The sequence below is a fragment of the Protopterus annectens genome, chromosome 1.part2 (assembly GCF_019279795.1).
Source record: "Protopterus annectens isolate FY-2018-M chromosome 1.part2, PAN1.0, whole genome shotgun sequence".
In the NCBI taxonomy this organism is placed as follows: domain Eukaryota; kingdom Metazoa; phylum Chordata; order Ceratodontiformes; family Protopteridae; genus Protopterus; species Protopterus annectens.
In genome coordinates this window covers 887,697,335-887,713,537 of record NC_056727.1, presented here as the reverse complement: position 1 = coordinate 887,713,537, position 16,203 = coordinate 887,697,335, and the positions used below count along the sequence as shown (strand labels likewise).

Genomic DNA, 16,203 nt, shown 5'->3' with positions numbered 1-16,203 from the left:
GTGAGGTAGTTTTGTGTAGTTCCTTCCCTTCCTTACTGTGTGCGTGGTAAGGCTAGTTTGTTTTTGGTGACTGGTTGTGATTTTTTTTGCTTTACTGGGATGTCTGATCAGCCTAAACCCACCTTTAAGAAATGCACAGTGTGTGGCCATAAGCTTTCACCAGTGGATGACCACACTCTGTGCATTGTTTGCTTGGGCGTTTCACATTTGTCCATCCAATGCATCATTTGTGCAGGGTTCAGTCCTAAGGCCCTTAGAGACAGAAAGGCCAAACTCGTGGCGAAAGGCCTGCTTCCTGTATCGACCTTAGATTTCTCAATGGTCACGGCCTCTGCTTCTTTTACTGTAACTCCCGCCCAACTCCCCCCTCAGGGCAGGCTGGGACTCACCCTCCCACTAGACCTGCTGAAGGGGATGTTATCAAAGGGAGAGACAAAGACAAAAAGGACAGACACAAGGATTCAGAGAGAGGGAGAGACAAGGAGAAAAAAGGGGATAGGCCCCGTAAGAGGTCTCCTGATCAGGAGGCCTTCCCTAGCCCGCCTTCTAAAGTTTTGAGACCTGTTTCTCCTTGGCTCCACTCCCCCAGATTTTCCCCGGAGCAGACTGAGCCTAGGGAGCCGAGGCCTTCTTCCAGATCCTCCAAGCAACCAGCCAGATCCGAGTCGGTCGCTTTATCTCGCTCGACTCGGAGTCTTTCTGAAATGGACATGGACAGGATGATGAGATTCATTCGGACCCAAATTCAGATGGGAGTCTTGCCAGGCTTCTTGTACTCTGGAGGGGGACCTCTATGCCTTTCTTCCACTTGATTTCTCCTTCCCCGATCTGGCCTTCGGTTTTGGGGTACACGGATCTGAGGATCATGGGAGCCGGGGATTTGGCGCCGATGGTTCCACCAACCTCGACTCCGGCGATTACCTTGAGTTCCTCAGATCTGACTAGCTCGGATCCGAGCAGCTCTCGGGGCCGAGGACTGGGAGTCGGACCCGAAGGGATGGATGTGTCATCAGCTCCGATTTTGTCGGATCCAGGTCATTCCTTCGAGCTCCGGCTACCCTAGCCTCTGCCCCGATCCTCAGTACGGACCCGGGGAGAGTTTCCTCCTTGTTGGGCTCTAAGGAGGTACTCTCTCCCTCGGCATTCGACGTGGTGGAGATGGTTCTCTCCCAAGGATCGAGACCCCAGCCTATTCCCTTGGATTCTGTATAGACTCCCTTGGACTCGGCTGCGACTCCCTTCATCTTGTCTCAGGGACAGCCCGTGCTAGAGGAACCCCAGGCGGTTCCCCTGGAGGAACTCCCCGCTGCTCACGAGCCCTTTTCAGAGTGTCCCACTGAGGAGGGGCATTGTAAGCACACATGCAAAAAGAGGCACTTGGACTCCCCTGAGTCCCTTACCAAGGACACTGATTTGGATGAAGGAGAAGGTTCCCCCAGGTCACCTCCCGAGGATGTCTCCTTTGGAGGCATTATGGAGATCCTCCGCCAGAGGGGAATTTGGTCAGCCCCAAAACCTTCTGTGGATTAATCAGTGTTTCTGGAGGCTTTTGGCATGTGCCCATCTACTTCCTGGGTGTCCCCTCCGGTGGATCCTTTCATGGATCTTATCACCACGTGAGCATGGAAGGAGCCTGACACCGTAGTGCCGATACCAAAGTGCCCAGATAAAATTCTCTATCCACCCTCTGACAGACCGGCATGGTATAAAGGATCCCCTGTGGATGCTATGGTGGTTGCAGCAGCCACCAAGAGGGAACTGGCTCAAGAGAGTTCCTCGGCCCACCCTCCGGATAAGGAATCCAGGACTGTGGATCGATTTTGGAAGTGAGTGTATTCTTCAGCAGCATTTTCCATCCAAGCGCTGAACTACTTGGCACACGTCATATGACTGCAGCGAGACCTAGTCACATAGTTAGCTGAATCGCCCCCCAGAGTCTTTGTCGCAGGAGGACAAGCATCTGTTCTCCACGAAGATGTCTACTCTGAAATCAGTATTGAACACGTCCATGCGCCTCTTTTCTCATGCTATGGAAGGAGCAGCTAGGGTGGCTGGAACTGGTGTTGCTATGAGGCGACATGCTTGGCTCAAACTGTTGTCAGTTTGCGGACCCCTTCAAGGCATCTTTTATGAACGCTCCCTTTGATGGTTCTTCTCTCTTTGGGAAGACCATTCATCACACCCTTGTCAAGAGTGAGAAAGATGGGAAGACATTGTCTGCCGTCGGAATCCGCTTCTCTAACCCTCAAAGATTCTTTTCCCAGAATCAGAGAGGGCAAAAGAAGATGTGGTTCTGGAAATCTCAGTTTTCCTGGGACTTTCCAGACAACTCGTCCCCTAGAGGCAGAGGGGGACATGACAGACACCAGCCCAGAGGCAGAGGGGTCCGAGGAACTTTGGGTCTAGGGTGCCCTTCTCGGACAGGCCCGCACAGCAGGAGGCAGTCGGGGAAAGATTATCGTTGCACTCGATGGCATGGGAGTTCATTACTGCCGATTGTTGGGTGCTTCAAATAATATCCAGAGGTTGCACCATCCCTTTTGTTGCCCCTCCAATCCGACCAAAGCGCCTTCCAGAGGTCCCACCTGCTCAAAGGGAGACGGCAGTGCTAGAAGTTTCCAAGCTGCTTCAAAAATGAGCCATCGAACCAGCCCCCCCCCATCAGTCTGGGTTAGGCGTTTACTCCAGGTTCTTTTTAGTGCCAAAAAGGATGGGGAACCTCAGACCCATTTTGGACCAGTCAACCTTAAACCTGTCTGGTGCCAAACAGAAATTCCGGATGGTCACCCTGCAGTCCATTCTACCTTATCTTCGAGAATGTGACTGCATGTGCTCGATAGAGCTCCAGGATGCTTACTACAATATCAAGATACACAGAAGCTCCCGGAGATTCCTTCGCTTCCAGCTGGGAGCCACTCATTTCCAGTTCCGAGCCCTACCCTTTGGTCTCACCACAGCTCCCAGGGTGTTCACCAATGGTAATGGCAGTAGTAGTGGCTCACCTGAGGCTTCAGGGGATTCAGGTATTCCCTTACCTTGATGATTGGCTCCTCACTGCTTCTACCAAACATCTTCTTTGCCAAGCCAGGGACTTATTCCTACATCTTGCAGCCTTGTTAGGCATTACGGTCAACGTTCCCAAGTCACTCTTGAATCCTGTACAGACCTTGGACTTTATTGAGGCATGGCTGGACACCCTTCATCTGAAAGTCTTCCTAACTCCAGACAGGGTCCAGAGTCTAAGGGCTCATGTATCTCTGATTCTTGGCCCCAGGTTGCCAATGGCAGCAGATGTTCTCAGAGCCTTGGGTTCTATGGCTGCCGCAATTTCTATCCTCCCCTGTGCTCGTCTTCACATGTGTGTTCTACAATGGACTCTAGGTGTACAATGGTCTTGGCTGGATCTCCCCATGGAATACCCAGTTCATATCAGCAAAGCCTGCAGGGTGTCACTTCTCTGGTGGGTCAAGTCTCCGGAGATTGTAGCGGGATGCTCCTTTGTTCCATCCACAGCCCAAGCCACAGTGACCATGGACGCCTTCCAGCTAGGGTGGTGGGGCCATTATCTGGGGAGGATGGTCCAAGGCACCTGGTCCCACATCGAGACCAGATTGCACATCAATGTACTGGAGATGAAAGCAGTGCTTTTATCGTTGCAGGCCTTCCATACTGTTCTTCCTCTGGGAACTATTGCAATTCAGTTAGACAACATGACAACAATGCTACAATTGTCTCATGTACACAGACAACCCTCTCCTCCTCCCAACAAACACAAATGCATGTGAGAGATGTAACTATATAGCCAAACTGGAGGCTGAACTCTGTCAACTCAGGGCTGGCATGACCAGACAGGAGGAGATGGCAACCACACACACAACAATCCCAGTCCCACATAGACCTACCACAACTGCAAACCAAACACATAAAAACACAAAGACATACTCAGAGGCTCTAATAAAAAACTTACCAAAACAACAGAGGCTCCCAAAGCAGACATCCAAAAATCCACCACCTCAAAACAAAACACATGCAACACATACTTCAATAAATCAGTGTGTCGACCAATCGCAGCCCTTAAGGCCAAACACCTTGCCTGATACACTAGTAATAGGTGACTCCATAGTCAGACACACTGATGTCCCACTGACCAGGCTGAACAAGGAGAAGGTGACTGTGAGCTGTCTATCAGGAGCTAGGATCCGCCACATAACACACGCACTCAGGTCACTCACTCCAAAGCAAGTACAAATATGACTCCGTCATTGTCCATGCTGGTGTGAATGACCTGAGACGTACCTCCCTGGACTACATGAAAAGAGACATAGAGGAGCTCTCCGATTATGTAGCCCAGGCTGGTATGACCCTGACCCTGAGCAGCATCTTGCCCTCACCAAGAATGATACCACAATACAAAGACAAGATGATCAGCTTTAACAATTGGCTCAAGTACTGGTGTCATTCAAAGAGGATCCAATGTCTGTCTGCCTGGGATGATATGTTGGACAAGCCATGCTACTTCGCAAGGGATGGCTTACACCTGTCACCACTGGGCTTCCGGATATTGGCTAAGGCTCTTGCCACCCCCATAGTGCCTTTTTTAGGCAAGGCTCAAAAGACAAACCCACCTCCTTAGAAAACAAAAATGGAAAAAAACTAAGGGTAATGCTGCTCAACGCCAGAAGTCTAAATCTCAAGATGCAGGCACTTGATGCACTCCTCAGCATGGAGAACATCGACGTCTGTGCAGTAACTGAAACCTGGTTCAAGGCTCCTGAGAGCACCCCAGCGCTACCAGGCTATACCTCGTATCATTCTTTTCGGCCCCAAAACCCGGGCCGAACCACAAAGGGAGGGGGAGTGTCCATATTCATAAAGGACACCCACACCTCCAGGTTAGTAGCAACACATGAAGCATCAGAGACCATACAGGTGCAACTAACCATAGGCAAAACTGCTATACAACTGGTAGCATGTTACAGACCACCCTCCCAATCTCAAGAACCCCACTCAGCCTTCCTGAAGACATTGGAGGATATGAATATATCACAAAAATACCATCATACTTGGAGACTTCAACTACCCAAACATAGATTGGGTACATTATTCTAGCCCTAATACCCTAGCCCAAAGGTTCCTGGAATTCATAAATTCAAATGCACTGGAACAACTAGTTACCTCTCCCACTAGGGGAGATAATATACTAGACCTGATCATCACAAACATGGGGACAAAATGCTCCACACCGGAAGTATACCCCTCACTAGTGAGATCAGACCACAAACTAATCACCCTGGATGTACATATCCCACCTCCACCCCCAGCACAAAAGACCACAGTGAAAAACTTCTCCAAAGCAGACTTCACTCTTCTTAAGACTGAGATGGTATCCTTTAAGCCCACTGTGCCAGTGGATACCACATCCCACAATGCCGAATCCTTCACAAATGCTTTCTATGGACATCTCCAAGAATGCTTGGATCATGCAATCCCAAACAAATCCAAGTCCCTCTCCACCAAATGTAAGCGTCCTGTCTGGTGGACCTCAGCCATAAACAAATTGTATAACAAAAGAAGGAAGCTACTGCACGTCAGAGCGAAATCCCATGAAGGGAAGACATCTCTGATCAACATTAGCAGAAAACTACGTTCTCTCATAAAAACATCCAAGGCAAACTTTGAGAGAAAAATCGCTAAGGACACTAAAGATAACCACAAAGCCTTCTTCAGCTATGTTAGAAACCTGGGCGGAAATCCTCAGATATGCTCAGAATTGGTTCACAACAACAAAAAATACAGTGAACCACAGATATTGCTAACATTCTGGCTGACAGGTTCAGTGCAAATTTCTTGCCTCCTTCACCCCCAAAAGAAGAAATACTTATCCCAGCTGAATGTAATATCCCTGTCATCTCAGATGTCCAAGTGAGAACCGCCCTAAACAAAGCAAAAAACACAGCATCAATGGGACCTGACGGTATCCCAGGGTGCGTGTTACATGAACTCCAAGAGGAGCTAAACCCGCACATAAAAATGCTATTTAACCTTAGCCTTACTTCGGGATATGTACCTGAACACTGGCGTACAGTAACAGTGGTCCCACTCCACAAGGGGGGTGCCTCTACAGACCCTGGAAACTACCGCCCATAAGCTTAACTAGCCTGGTCTGCAAAGCTATGGAAAGAATCATTATGAAACAGAGACATAGGGGACCTACAAACACTTGACCCCACCCAGTTCGGCTTTGTAAAGGGCAGATCCTGCCTTTTAAACCTGGTTGACTTTTTCAAAACAGTCACTAGAGCCATTGATGAGGGCAAAGCAGTCCATACAGCATACCTGGACTTGGCTAAGGCCTTTGACACAATACCCCACTCAGGCATCATAGATAAGCTAAACAGCTTAAAAGTAAACCCTTATGTCACTAGATGGGTTGCAAACTGGCTAAAGGACAGAACCCATAAAGTTAAAATCGCTGGAGCAATGTCAGACTCAAAGCCAGTCACAAGTGGTGTCCCACAGGGATCTGTCCTGGGACCCCTTTTGTTCGGCATTCATTTCTCAGATGTTAAAGCAAACATGGGAGGGCTGTGGCTGACAAAGTTCGCAGATGACTGCAAACTAGGCGCCATAGTCGATACACCAGCAGACACACACATCCTACAAAAAGGCCTCACTGAAACGGACAGCTGGTGCCGTAGTCACGGCCTTAAACTAAATGCCAAAAAATGTATAGTCATCCCTTTTGGAAAAAACAAAGTATCCACAAATTATCACATAGACAGCAACCCACTGAGTGGAAAAGTAATCAGAGACCTAGGGACCCAAGTAGACAGCGGCCTCTCATTTGACACCCACGTTGCCAAAGTGGTTAGAAAAACATTCTACCTTGCACACCTCATCATGAAGGGATTCACATCCAGATCCAAGGATGTCATTGTACCCCTATATTCCTCCCTCATCAGACCCATGATTGAGTACAATGCCCCATTTGGTATGTACCTCACCCTGCACTTGCAACAGCTGGAGAGACCACAAAAGTACCTCACCAAAAGGATCAAGGGTCTCAAACATATGTCTTATTCTGCCAGACTAAAGAAACTTCAGCTCTATTCAGTAGCATACTGCCTGCTCAGAGGTGATCTCTGCCTGACGTACAAAGCCATGTCCAATCAGGATCTGACGGACATGCTCCACCTCAAAAAATCCAAATCCATCAGGACTACAAGAGCTAAAGACTTAAACCTCGGCACAAGTATGAATAGGACATGCTGGAGGGATAGATTCATAACCCAGAGGATTCCCATGCTTTGGAACAGGATCCCAGTTCGTATTAGGCAAAGCCCCTCACTGACTCTCTTCAAGAGAAATCTTGATGAGTGGATGGGAGATCGTAAATTTACCCCAGGGGTCACATCTGTGTCACTGCTAGACAGGGGCACAGTAAACTAATTCTTTTATATAAAGGGACCTTCATTGTGTCACTACTAGACAGAGGCACAGTATTCTAGATTTATTCTGTACATTTTTGTACCATTTCATGGGGTGGCAAAAGCCACATCACTATGGCTAGGCTTACAAATGCCCCAGGGCAGATAGTCTAGTACTATACTATGAAACTATGAAACTATGGTACATTAACAAACAGGGAGGAACCAGATTTTACCCTCTGTGTCACGTGGCCATGAGAGTTTGGGAGTGGACAATCTCCACCAGTCTGCTTCTGATTGCAACGCACATCCCGGGACACTCCAACAATTTAGCGGACAAATTGAATCGGGCTATTCTGTTGCCATATGAGTGGCCTCTGAAGCAGTCGGCAGCGGAGGAGATCTTCCTTGCGTGGGGTCAGCCTTGATGCAATCTCTTCGCATCTCCTTCCAACGCAAAGTGCAGTGAGTTCTTCGCTCTGATTCCCTCACCAGGGGAACCCCCCCAGAGATGCACTAGTCCATGCTTGGCCTCCCGGGCTTCTGCATGCGTATCCCCCATTCCACTCATTCTGAAGTTTCTTCAGAAGGCTTGTCGACTGGGGTGCAGGTGATCCTCATTGCACCATTCTAGCCTCATCAGATTTGGTTCCCCTTCCTCTGGTCTCATGTTCTAGCTCCTCCTTGGATTCTAGATCCCTGCCCAGATCTCATTTCTCATCCTTCGGGCATCTGTCTGCCCACCCTGGACAGCCTCAAGCTGACAGCTTGGTTGCTCCTGTTCCCTTAATTGCCAGGACTCCCAGTCTTTCATCTTCAGTAAAAGCTATTCTGGTGACGGCTCATAAATCTTCCACCAGGAAGATTTACTGCAGTAAATGGAACCGATTTCCTATTTGGGCATCTCAGAGAAAGCTGGATCCTTTTACGGCCCCTGTATCCGCGGTACTGGATTTTTTAGCCAGCATTTTTCAACAAGGGGCCAAGTCTTCCACTGTGAAAGTGCAACTGTCAGCTATTTCAAATTTTCATGTCGGCGAGAACATGAATGCCCTGGCCTCTTCCAGATTGTGTAAGGCCTTTCTTAAAGGCACTTTTCTTTTACGCCCCCCAGTTAAGAACCCTGTTCCTGCTTGGGACCTTAGTTTGATTTTTCAGGCCTTGGTTGCTCCCCCCTTTGAACCTGCAGCTTCAGCGGATTTAAAGTTTCTATTCTGGAAAACAGCCTTCCTAGTGGCTGTTACTTCAGCTAGGAGGGTTTCTGAGCTTCAGGCCTTGTCTGCTGTGCCCCCTTATTTGATCTTCCATAAGGATAGGGTTTCTGTCCACACAAACCCTTCTTTCTTACCAAAAGTGGCATCTGAATCAAACATTAATCAAACAATTAATCTGCCTATTTTCTTCCCAAATTTTCAGAACAAAGGTGAATATAAACTGCATTTACTAGATGTTTGTAGACAACTTTGTTTTTATTTGCATAGAACAAAGCCCTTCCGTAAGTCTGACCAGTTGTTTGTGTCCTTTTCTAAGCCCTTTTTGGGTAAGGCCATCTCCAAAGTTTCTTTAGCTAGATGGATTACGCTATGTATTTTGCATATTTACAAAGATAAAGGATTGTCTCCACTTGGTCCAATTAAAGCTCACTCTACCAGATCTGTGGTGATGTCTGCTGCTTTCTGGTCTAGGGTGTCATTGGATGACATTTGTGCGGCAGCAACTTGGGCTAAGTCGCATACCTTCATTTCTTATTATAAGTTAGATTTAATCTCTAGAGGGAGAGCATCCTTCGAATCTGCGGTGCTCCGGATTAACCTTCCATGAGGGCCTCCCAAGGGTTTGAGTAGCTGGAGACTCTGTCCCACAGGTTGAAGATAAAATGAAGTTGACTACTTCAGATAAAGAAGTTATGTACTCACCATAACGTTCCATCTGAGTAGTTATACTTCATTTTTCTTCAACCATCCCACCCTTCTTCTCCCAAAACTTCTCATGTTATGGTCATGTATGGTTTCTTTCTAGCAGGAGCGGCCTTAGGTCAACTGGTGCCCTAGGCAAAAGGACTCTACGGCGCCCCCACCACACCACTCACTGCCCCCATCCTGGTCTACCTATACCAAATAAATACTGGAAAACGCCCCGCCCCTACTACAGCGATGCCCTAGGCGGCCGCCTAGTTGGCCTGTGCCAAAGGCCGGCTATGCTTTCTAGTTGAGTTGCTGGTTAGTTTGGTTTGCAGCAAACTCGATCTGAGGGAAGGCAGGAGATGGTGGTGTATTATGGGTAAGGGGGAGGAGCTTGGAGCTCAGAGCAGATGCTTGTAAAGTTGCCGGCTTGGATCATACATAGATCTGAATACCCATAGGTCGAAGAAAAAAGAAGTATAACTACTCAGATGGAACGTTATGGTGAGTACATAACTTTTTTTTTTCAGCTTGTCCTGTGGACTCTCCTTAAAAATTAAAATATGTACAGCTGTGGAAATAAGCACATGGATTCCTTTGACTGTTTGAATAATTAGCATTTCATCGTTAGGTTCTGTTTGTTGATAAAATGTTTTTACACAGGGACAAGCTACAGTTATGACTGGAAGCTAATCACTCATCCTACAGATTATGAAGGAGAGATGGAAGGAAAACATTCAAAGACCCTCAAGTTATCAAAGGTAAATAGAGTTCAAATACTTTACAATTAAAGGCGAAGTCAGAGTGAAGTAATCAAAGGGTGTAGTGTGACAGCTCTAGTAATTAAAATGTATTCTTATTAATTTTATTGTGATTGCTAGTACATAAAACATTCTGAGCTTATTTTGAAAGTCCCTCTGAAGAAGATAAAACAGCTTTGATCTCCTTCCCAGTAGACTTCTCACTGGCAGTCTTTCTAGCTCTCATGCTACTTACAGGTGCTGTGCTTTGCTGCAACTTCACACGCAGGACCTAGGAGTGCACACCAGGCCCCATGGTCCCCATTTCTTTTTTTCTTGAAGCCTGTTCATGTTACATCTCTGGCCTAGCCATGTAGGAGAAAGTTCCTGCATTTATTGCCAGAAAAGCTCAAGATGTTGAAGAGCCCCTGCTGTTGCAAGATCACCACCCAAGACCCAAATCACCATTGTTTGGTGTTGTCTGAGAAGGGAATGCATTGTAAATTAGAAAACAAAAGCACTTATCAAACAGCTAAGGACTTTTATCCAGTATAATAAAGATTTTGCTCAGATCAGATTTAACTACCAGTACTACAAATACTTTCTTATACTTGAATTAAAAATCAGGTGATAGTACTCCTCCAATGGAAATTCAAAAAACTAGAGAATACATGTTATTAAAATAATTAAAAGAAACAATGTGTATATTTTGACTGTTAGGTGGCAGTGTTGAATAAGTGTTTTTATTTTTCTTTTACCGTGGCTAATTACAGTTTTTTATTGGAAGGCACACACAAGGCAGGAGAAGGCCATAACCGTCAGATGTTTTAATCTACCTATGAGTTGGGGAGACATTAGAAGATGTTCTTCATGTTTCACTGTTGCAGTCCTCATCTGTGGGTTATCCTTGCTGTGGTAGCCCTTGACCGGCCCGAATACCAGCGTCAGTGTTTGTCTGCGTCGGCTGCTGTCGTTTGCTGTCTGACGTCAGTGCTATAAAGGAAGGCAGCTGACGCCATTACATCAGTCTTTCTTGCCGTGGAGCCCATAGCAGAAGCAGTTTGCAAGTGTGCCTGTCGGTCGCTACCAGAGTTTTGATTTACAGCTGAAAATGTCTAAAGCTAAGTACTCCATTGGGGATCCTTTTTTTCTTGCACTAACCGATGTCTGAAAAAGTTAACAATTGTCTCGTCTGTGGAAAAAAATACCACACCGAGACTTCCACTCATACTGCGTCACTTGTTTAGGCCCAGATCATGACGTCTCCCATTGCCGGTTCTGTGCCCTCTTTAATGCGAGAACCATTCATCGTAGAGTTCTTATTGTAGCCAGGGATTTTCGTCTTCCGTCTTTGCATTCCGAAATGGCGTCAGTCAGCCAAACTTCCATAGACATTCCTAAAAAACGAAAGGATAACGATAGAGAAAGACCACACAAGGCCAAGCCTTCCGACGATGCAGGTCGTCAGTTCTCCGGAATTCAGTGAGGAGCTTTCACAGTCCCTGATGCCTAATTTGATACCTGCACAGGTCTCTACTGAGACCCTTTCAGAGTCCGGTTTGCCTCAGAAATCTTCTTCGTTTTCCAAGCCTTTGGCTGTCTCTGCCTTGGTTGGGTCCGGAGCCACGATGCAGGCACCGGCTTCTGAGGAGGCCTTTCGCCCTACTGATTCCAGACAAAAAATGACGTCTTCTCTTCCGACTACCATTCCTCTCAGACCGATGGATTCACTTAGGCCTAGAGGCAAGGCCATTCCCAGGAAAACTACCTCTAGCCACCATGTTACTCTTGCTTCTCTTCCCCAAACTCAAATGCTTAAAATGGCAGAGGATCTTATCTCCCTTATCAGGGGTAGTCAGGCCACAACATCTAAAAGGAAAAAAGACCTTTCTCCTGATATACTCACAGAACAGGATTCTGAGGAATCTGATTATTCAGAGCTTGAAGAAGAAGAACAACCTCTGACTACTTATGAGGATTCAGATGCAGAGGAATCCATTCCCTCTGCCTCCCCAACAGAAGATCTTTCCTTTGGTGAAACCCTTCACACCCTCAGGGAACATTTCCACTGGGAATCTGAGGACTTCCCTCAGTCTAAGAAAAGACTAACAGAGTTTCTAGACCTGCCCCAGCACAGACCCTAGGCCATCCCTCCTATGTTAGAGGTGGTTGATGATGTCTTCCAGGAATCCATTTTAACTCCTGATGCCCTCCCACTTGCTCCCAGAAAACCTGACAAGTATTGCAGAGTACCAGATTCTCACAAATACCTGTACAGAAATCCTGCTGCAGACCTGGAGGTCGTTACATAGGGACATAAAGGAGCTAAGGCTAGTTCTAAAAATAATCCTACTCCTTCTGACAGGGACTCCAGAGCTCTGGACAGATGGGGTAAAAAAGTATACACTTCTGCAAACTTGGCTGTTAGAGCTCTCAACTGTCAGTTCCACATGTTAAAATATCAACAACACAATTTGGAACTGTTAAAACAAAAACATTTTTACCTTTCCTGACTGTGCCAATTCGAAAGAGTTAGCAGATTGTCAAGTGGCTAAACACTCATTACACTGTGGATATGATGCCCTTGAAGCCTCTAGCAGGGCAGCAGTTTCAGGATCTGTCATTAGGAGACATGCATGGTTGAAGGAACAACCTCTCCCTGATCATGTCAAATCTAAATTACTTGATGCACCCTTGGATAAGGACCGCTTGTTTGGAGAAAAAGCAGAAGAGGTGCTTAAAAAGATGGAAGATGAAGCAAAATCTATGCAAACAGTAAAAGATTTCCTTCAGGTCCAACCTCCTAGGTTCAGCAGGAATTTTCCCTCAAAACATTGGTCCTTTCCTGCACCTAGCAGACAGGGCTAAGGTAAGCCTCATAGGGATAGACCACCCAGACTCTCCACCCCAGGAACAGCAGAGAATCAAACAGTTGGCCGCTCCCACTCCAAAGGCAAGGAATTCTAAGTCATCCCTCTATGTCAAAAATTCTCAATGACTCCCTCTCCCCCCCTCTGCCCTCTTTTCGCACACCAAAAACTAAGAGGAAGGCTTTCCCTCTGCAAAGAAAATTGGCTCTTTGATCTTTAAAACCCATTGGTCCTTTGTTACATTTTTTCAGGGATACAAATTTTCCTTCAGTGAACTCCCAATTCTAAGAGGGTACCCAGACGTACCTCCAAATTAGTGGGCAGAGGTACTGAAACAAGTCCAAACTCTCATATCCCAAGGGGCAGTAGAATCTGTCCCTTCAGATCAAACAGGCAAAGGCTTTTATTCCACACTATTCCTGGTTCCCAGAAAAGAGGTCACTTGGCACCCCATCCTGGATCTATCCATTCTGAACACCTTCCTGGTGGTCCCCAAATTCAAAATGCTAACCTTACAGCAGCTGCTGCCTGTGCTGACAAAAAATGTCTGGTTAGTAATCCTAGATCTAAAAGATGCCTACCTCCACATCCCCATAAGGGAATCCTGCAGGAAATTCCTTCGCTTCAGAGCAGTCTCACAACACTTTCAGATGTTTATCGTGTTACACTGCTGCAGTCATCACACTTGGGTTATCCTGCCGTCAGGCAGTCCCACAGTCGGCCAGAGTTCCAACGTCTTGGCCCGGCGTCGGTTGCTGTCGCTTCTTCCCTGATATCAGTGCGCCAGGGGTATGTAAGATGCATCCGTCGCCATTTTCTTCAGTCTTTCTTGCCGTGCGGTGCTCGAAGCAAAAGCAGTTTGCAAGTGCCAGTCGGCCAATAAAGCTAAGTACCTCGTTGGGGAAATTGTTTTCTTGCCTCAGACTGATGTCAGAAAAAGTTAATAATTGTATTTCTTGTGGGAAGCAAATAAATCATAAGGACTTCCACTCTTACTGTATTCCATGCCTAGGACCTGACCACGACGTCTCTAGTTGTCGGTTTTGTGCTAGATTTAACAAACGCACTATAAAACGACGTTTTGATTTTGCTTTGCACTACTTTGGCCGAAGGTTCAATTATACAATGCCGTCGGAACAACCGATGACCGCAGTTCTTAAAAACACAAAGACAAGGATAAAGACAGGCATCCGAGGTCCAAAATCGACGACGAAGCCTCTTCTAGGCCAGTCGCCGGTTCGCCAGCTCTCAGTGAGGCGCTTTCACAGCCCCTGACACATACTACCTCAGAGCCACAGGCTGCCTTCGCCTCCCACGTGGAGACAACTAGGGCTCTGGAAACTCAAGGTATTGGGCCTACAGAAACTAATCCCTCAGATGGGTCTGGACCCGCTGAGCAGGCATCGGCTTCTGAGGGTGTTTTCAGACCTTCACAACTTACCATTAAAGCATTCTCCTGGACAGTCCTCCATGCCTAAGAAACAGATGCTTAAAATGGCCGAAGACCTCATTGCTCTAATCAGGGATTCCCATCCCCCTCCTGAGAAAAGGCTTAGGCAGGATACAGAGTATGATTACTCTGACCAGGTTTCCATTTCCTCTTGATTCCTCTTCAGACCAGGGATACTCTCTACCCCCCTATGATGACTCCGATGCTGAAGAATCTATCCCTTCAGCCTCTCCTCCTGAGGATTACTCTTTTGGGCAAACTTTACATACCATGAGGGAGCATTTCCATTGGGAAGGTCAGGATTATTCAGAATCCAAGAAAAGGCTCAGGGACTTCCCATTGTTGCCTCAGCACAGGCCCCTGGCTATTCCGCCTGTGTTGGATATTGTGGATGATGTGTTCTCTGAAACCAGCTTATCTCCTGATTCTTTGCCCCCTGCACCCGCCAAGCCAGATAGGTATTATAGAGTCCCTGACTCACACAAGTTTCTTTATAAAAAACCTTCTGTTGACCCAGAAACGATTTCCCAGGGTCCCAAAGGGGTTAAGGCTTCCATTGCAAAAAATCCAGTTCCCTCTGACAGAGATTCTAGAACATTGGATAGTTGGGGGAAGAAAGTTTACACTTCTGCAACTTTAGCAGTAAGGGCTTTAAATTGCCAGTTTCACATGCTTAAGTACCAACAATATTTAATGGCTCAGTTAAAACAGAAAAAAGCTTGCAAGCTCAGAAGCTCCTGACTATAAAGAAATGCAGGATTTATTGCATGCAGTTGAACAGGTGGGAAAACATACTCTGCAATGTGGTTTTGATTCATTAGAGGCCTCTTGTAGAGCCGCAGTTACAGGTTCTGTGATTCGAAGACATGCTTGGTTAAAAGAACAGAGTTTACCTGATCATGTTAAGGCAAAATTATTGGATGCTCCTTTACAGCATGATACCTTGTTTGGTGTTAAAGGCAGAAGAGGTGTTAAAGAGAATGGAGGATAAAGCTAAATCTATGCAAACAATCAAAGATTTCTTACAGGTACAGCCACCTCGATTTAGCAGAAATTGGCCTACAAAGAATTGGTCCTTTCCAGTGTCAGACAGGCCACAGAGAGGCAGATACAGACGCCCAAGAGGCAGATCTCAACCCCAAGGCTCTAACAGACAATGACAGTGGGGTACCTCAACCCCAAAAGGAGGTGAGGACAGGTCTCAACCTTACAGGAAACAGTCCCAATGACTTCCCCCTTCATGTGCCAAGCACTTCACTTTTGGCAGCCCCCTTAGGGGGAAAACTAGCACTTTTTTCTCAAAATTGGCAAACAATCACCCAAGACAAATGGGTTCTGAATATTGTGTCTCAAGGTTACAGGTTCCACTTTCACACTTTACCAAGGCTAAAAGGAATGCCAAACCTGCCACAAAATCAATGGGCAGAGGCTCAAAAACAAATTTCAGCCCTCATGGAAATGAGAGCTATTCAAAAAGTACCACAGCAGGAACAAGGACAAGGATTTTACTCAAGACTCTTCCTGGTCCCCAGAAAGGACAAAGCCTGGAGACCCATACTAGACCTTTCAACTCTAAATACTTACCTGGATGTTCCGAAATTCAAAATGTTGACACTTCAGCAGCTTCTTCCCATGCTGGGCAAGAAGGCTTGGCTTGTTACTTTGGACCTCAGAGAGGCATACTCGCATGTCCCTATCAGGCAAGATTGCAGAAGATACCTCATATTCAAAGCTGGTACAATGCACTACCAATTCTCTGCACTGCCCTTTGGCTTATCTACTGTGCCCAGGGTCTTTACAAAGTGCCTGGCACCA

At 46.7% G+C, this 16,203-nt stretch overlaps 1 protein-coding gene across 2 annotated transcripts in view; it reads left to right on the top strand.

The window, feature by feature from the left end:
* KIAA0319L (KIAA0319 like) overlaps nucleotides 1-16,203 on the top strand; it is a 1,767,873-nt gene that overhangs the window by 626,978 nt on the left and 1,124,692 nt on the right. For both annotated transcript variants that reach the window (XM_044059462.1, XM_044059468.1), the window contains exon 6: nucleotides 9,992-10,089. In XM_044059462.1, the coding sequence (XP_043915397.1) occupies nucleotides 9,992-10,089 (98 nt within the window). The remainder of the gene's footprint in view (nucleotides 1-9,991; nucleotides 10,090-16,203) is intronic.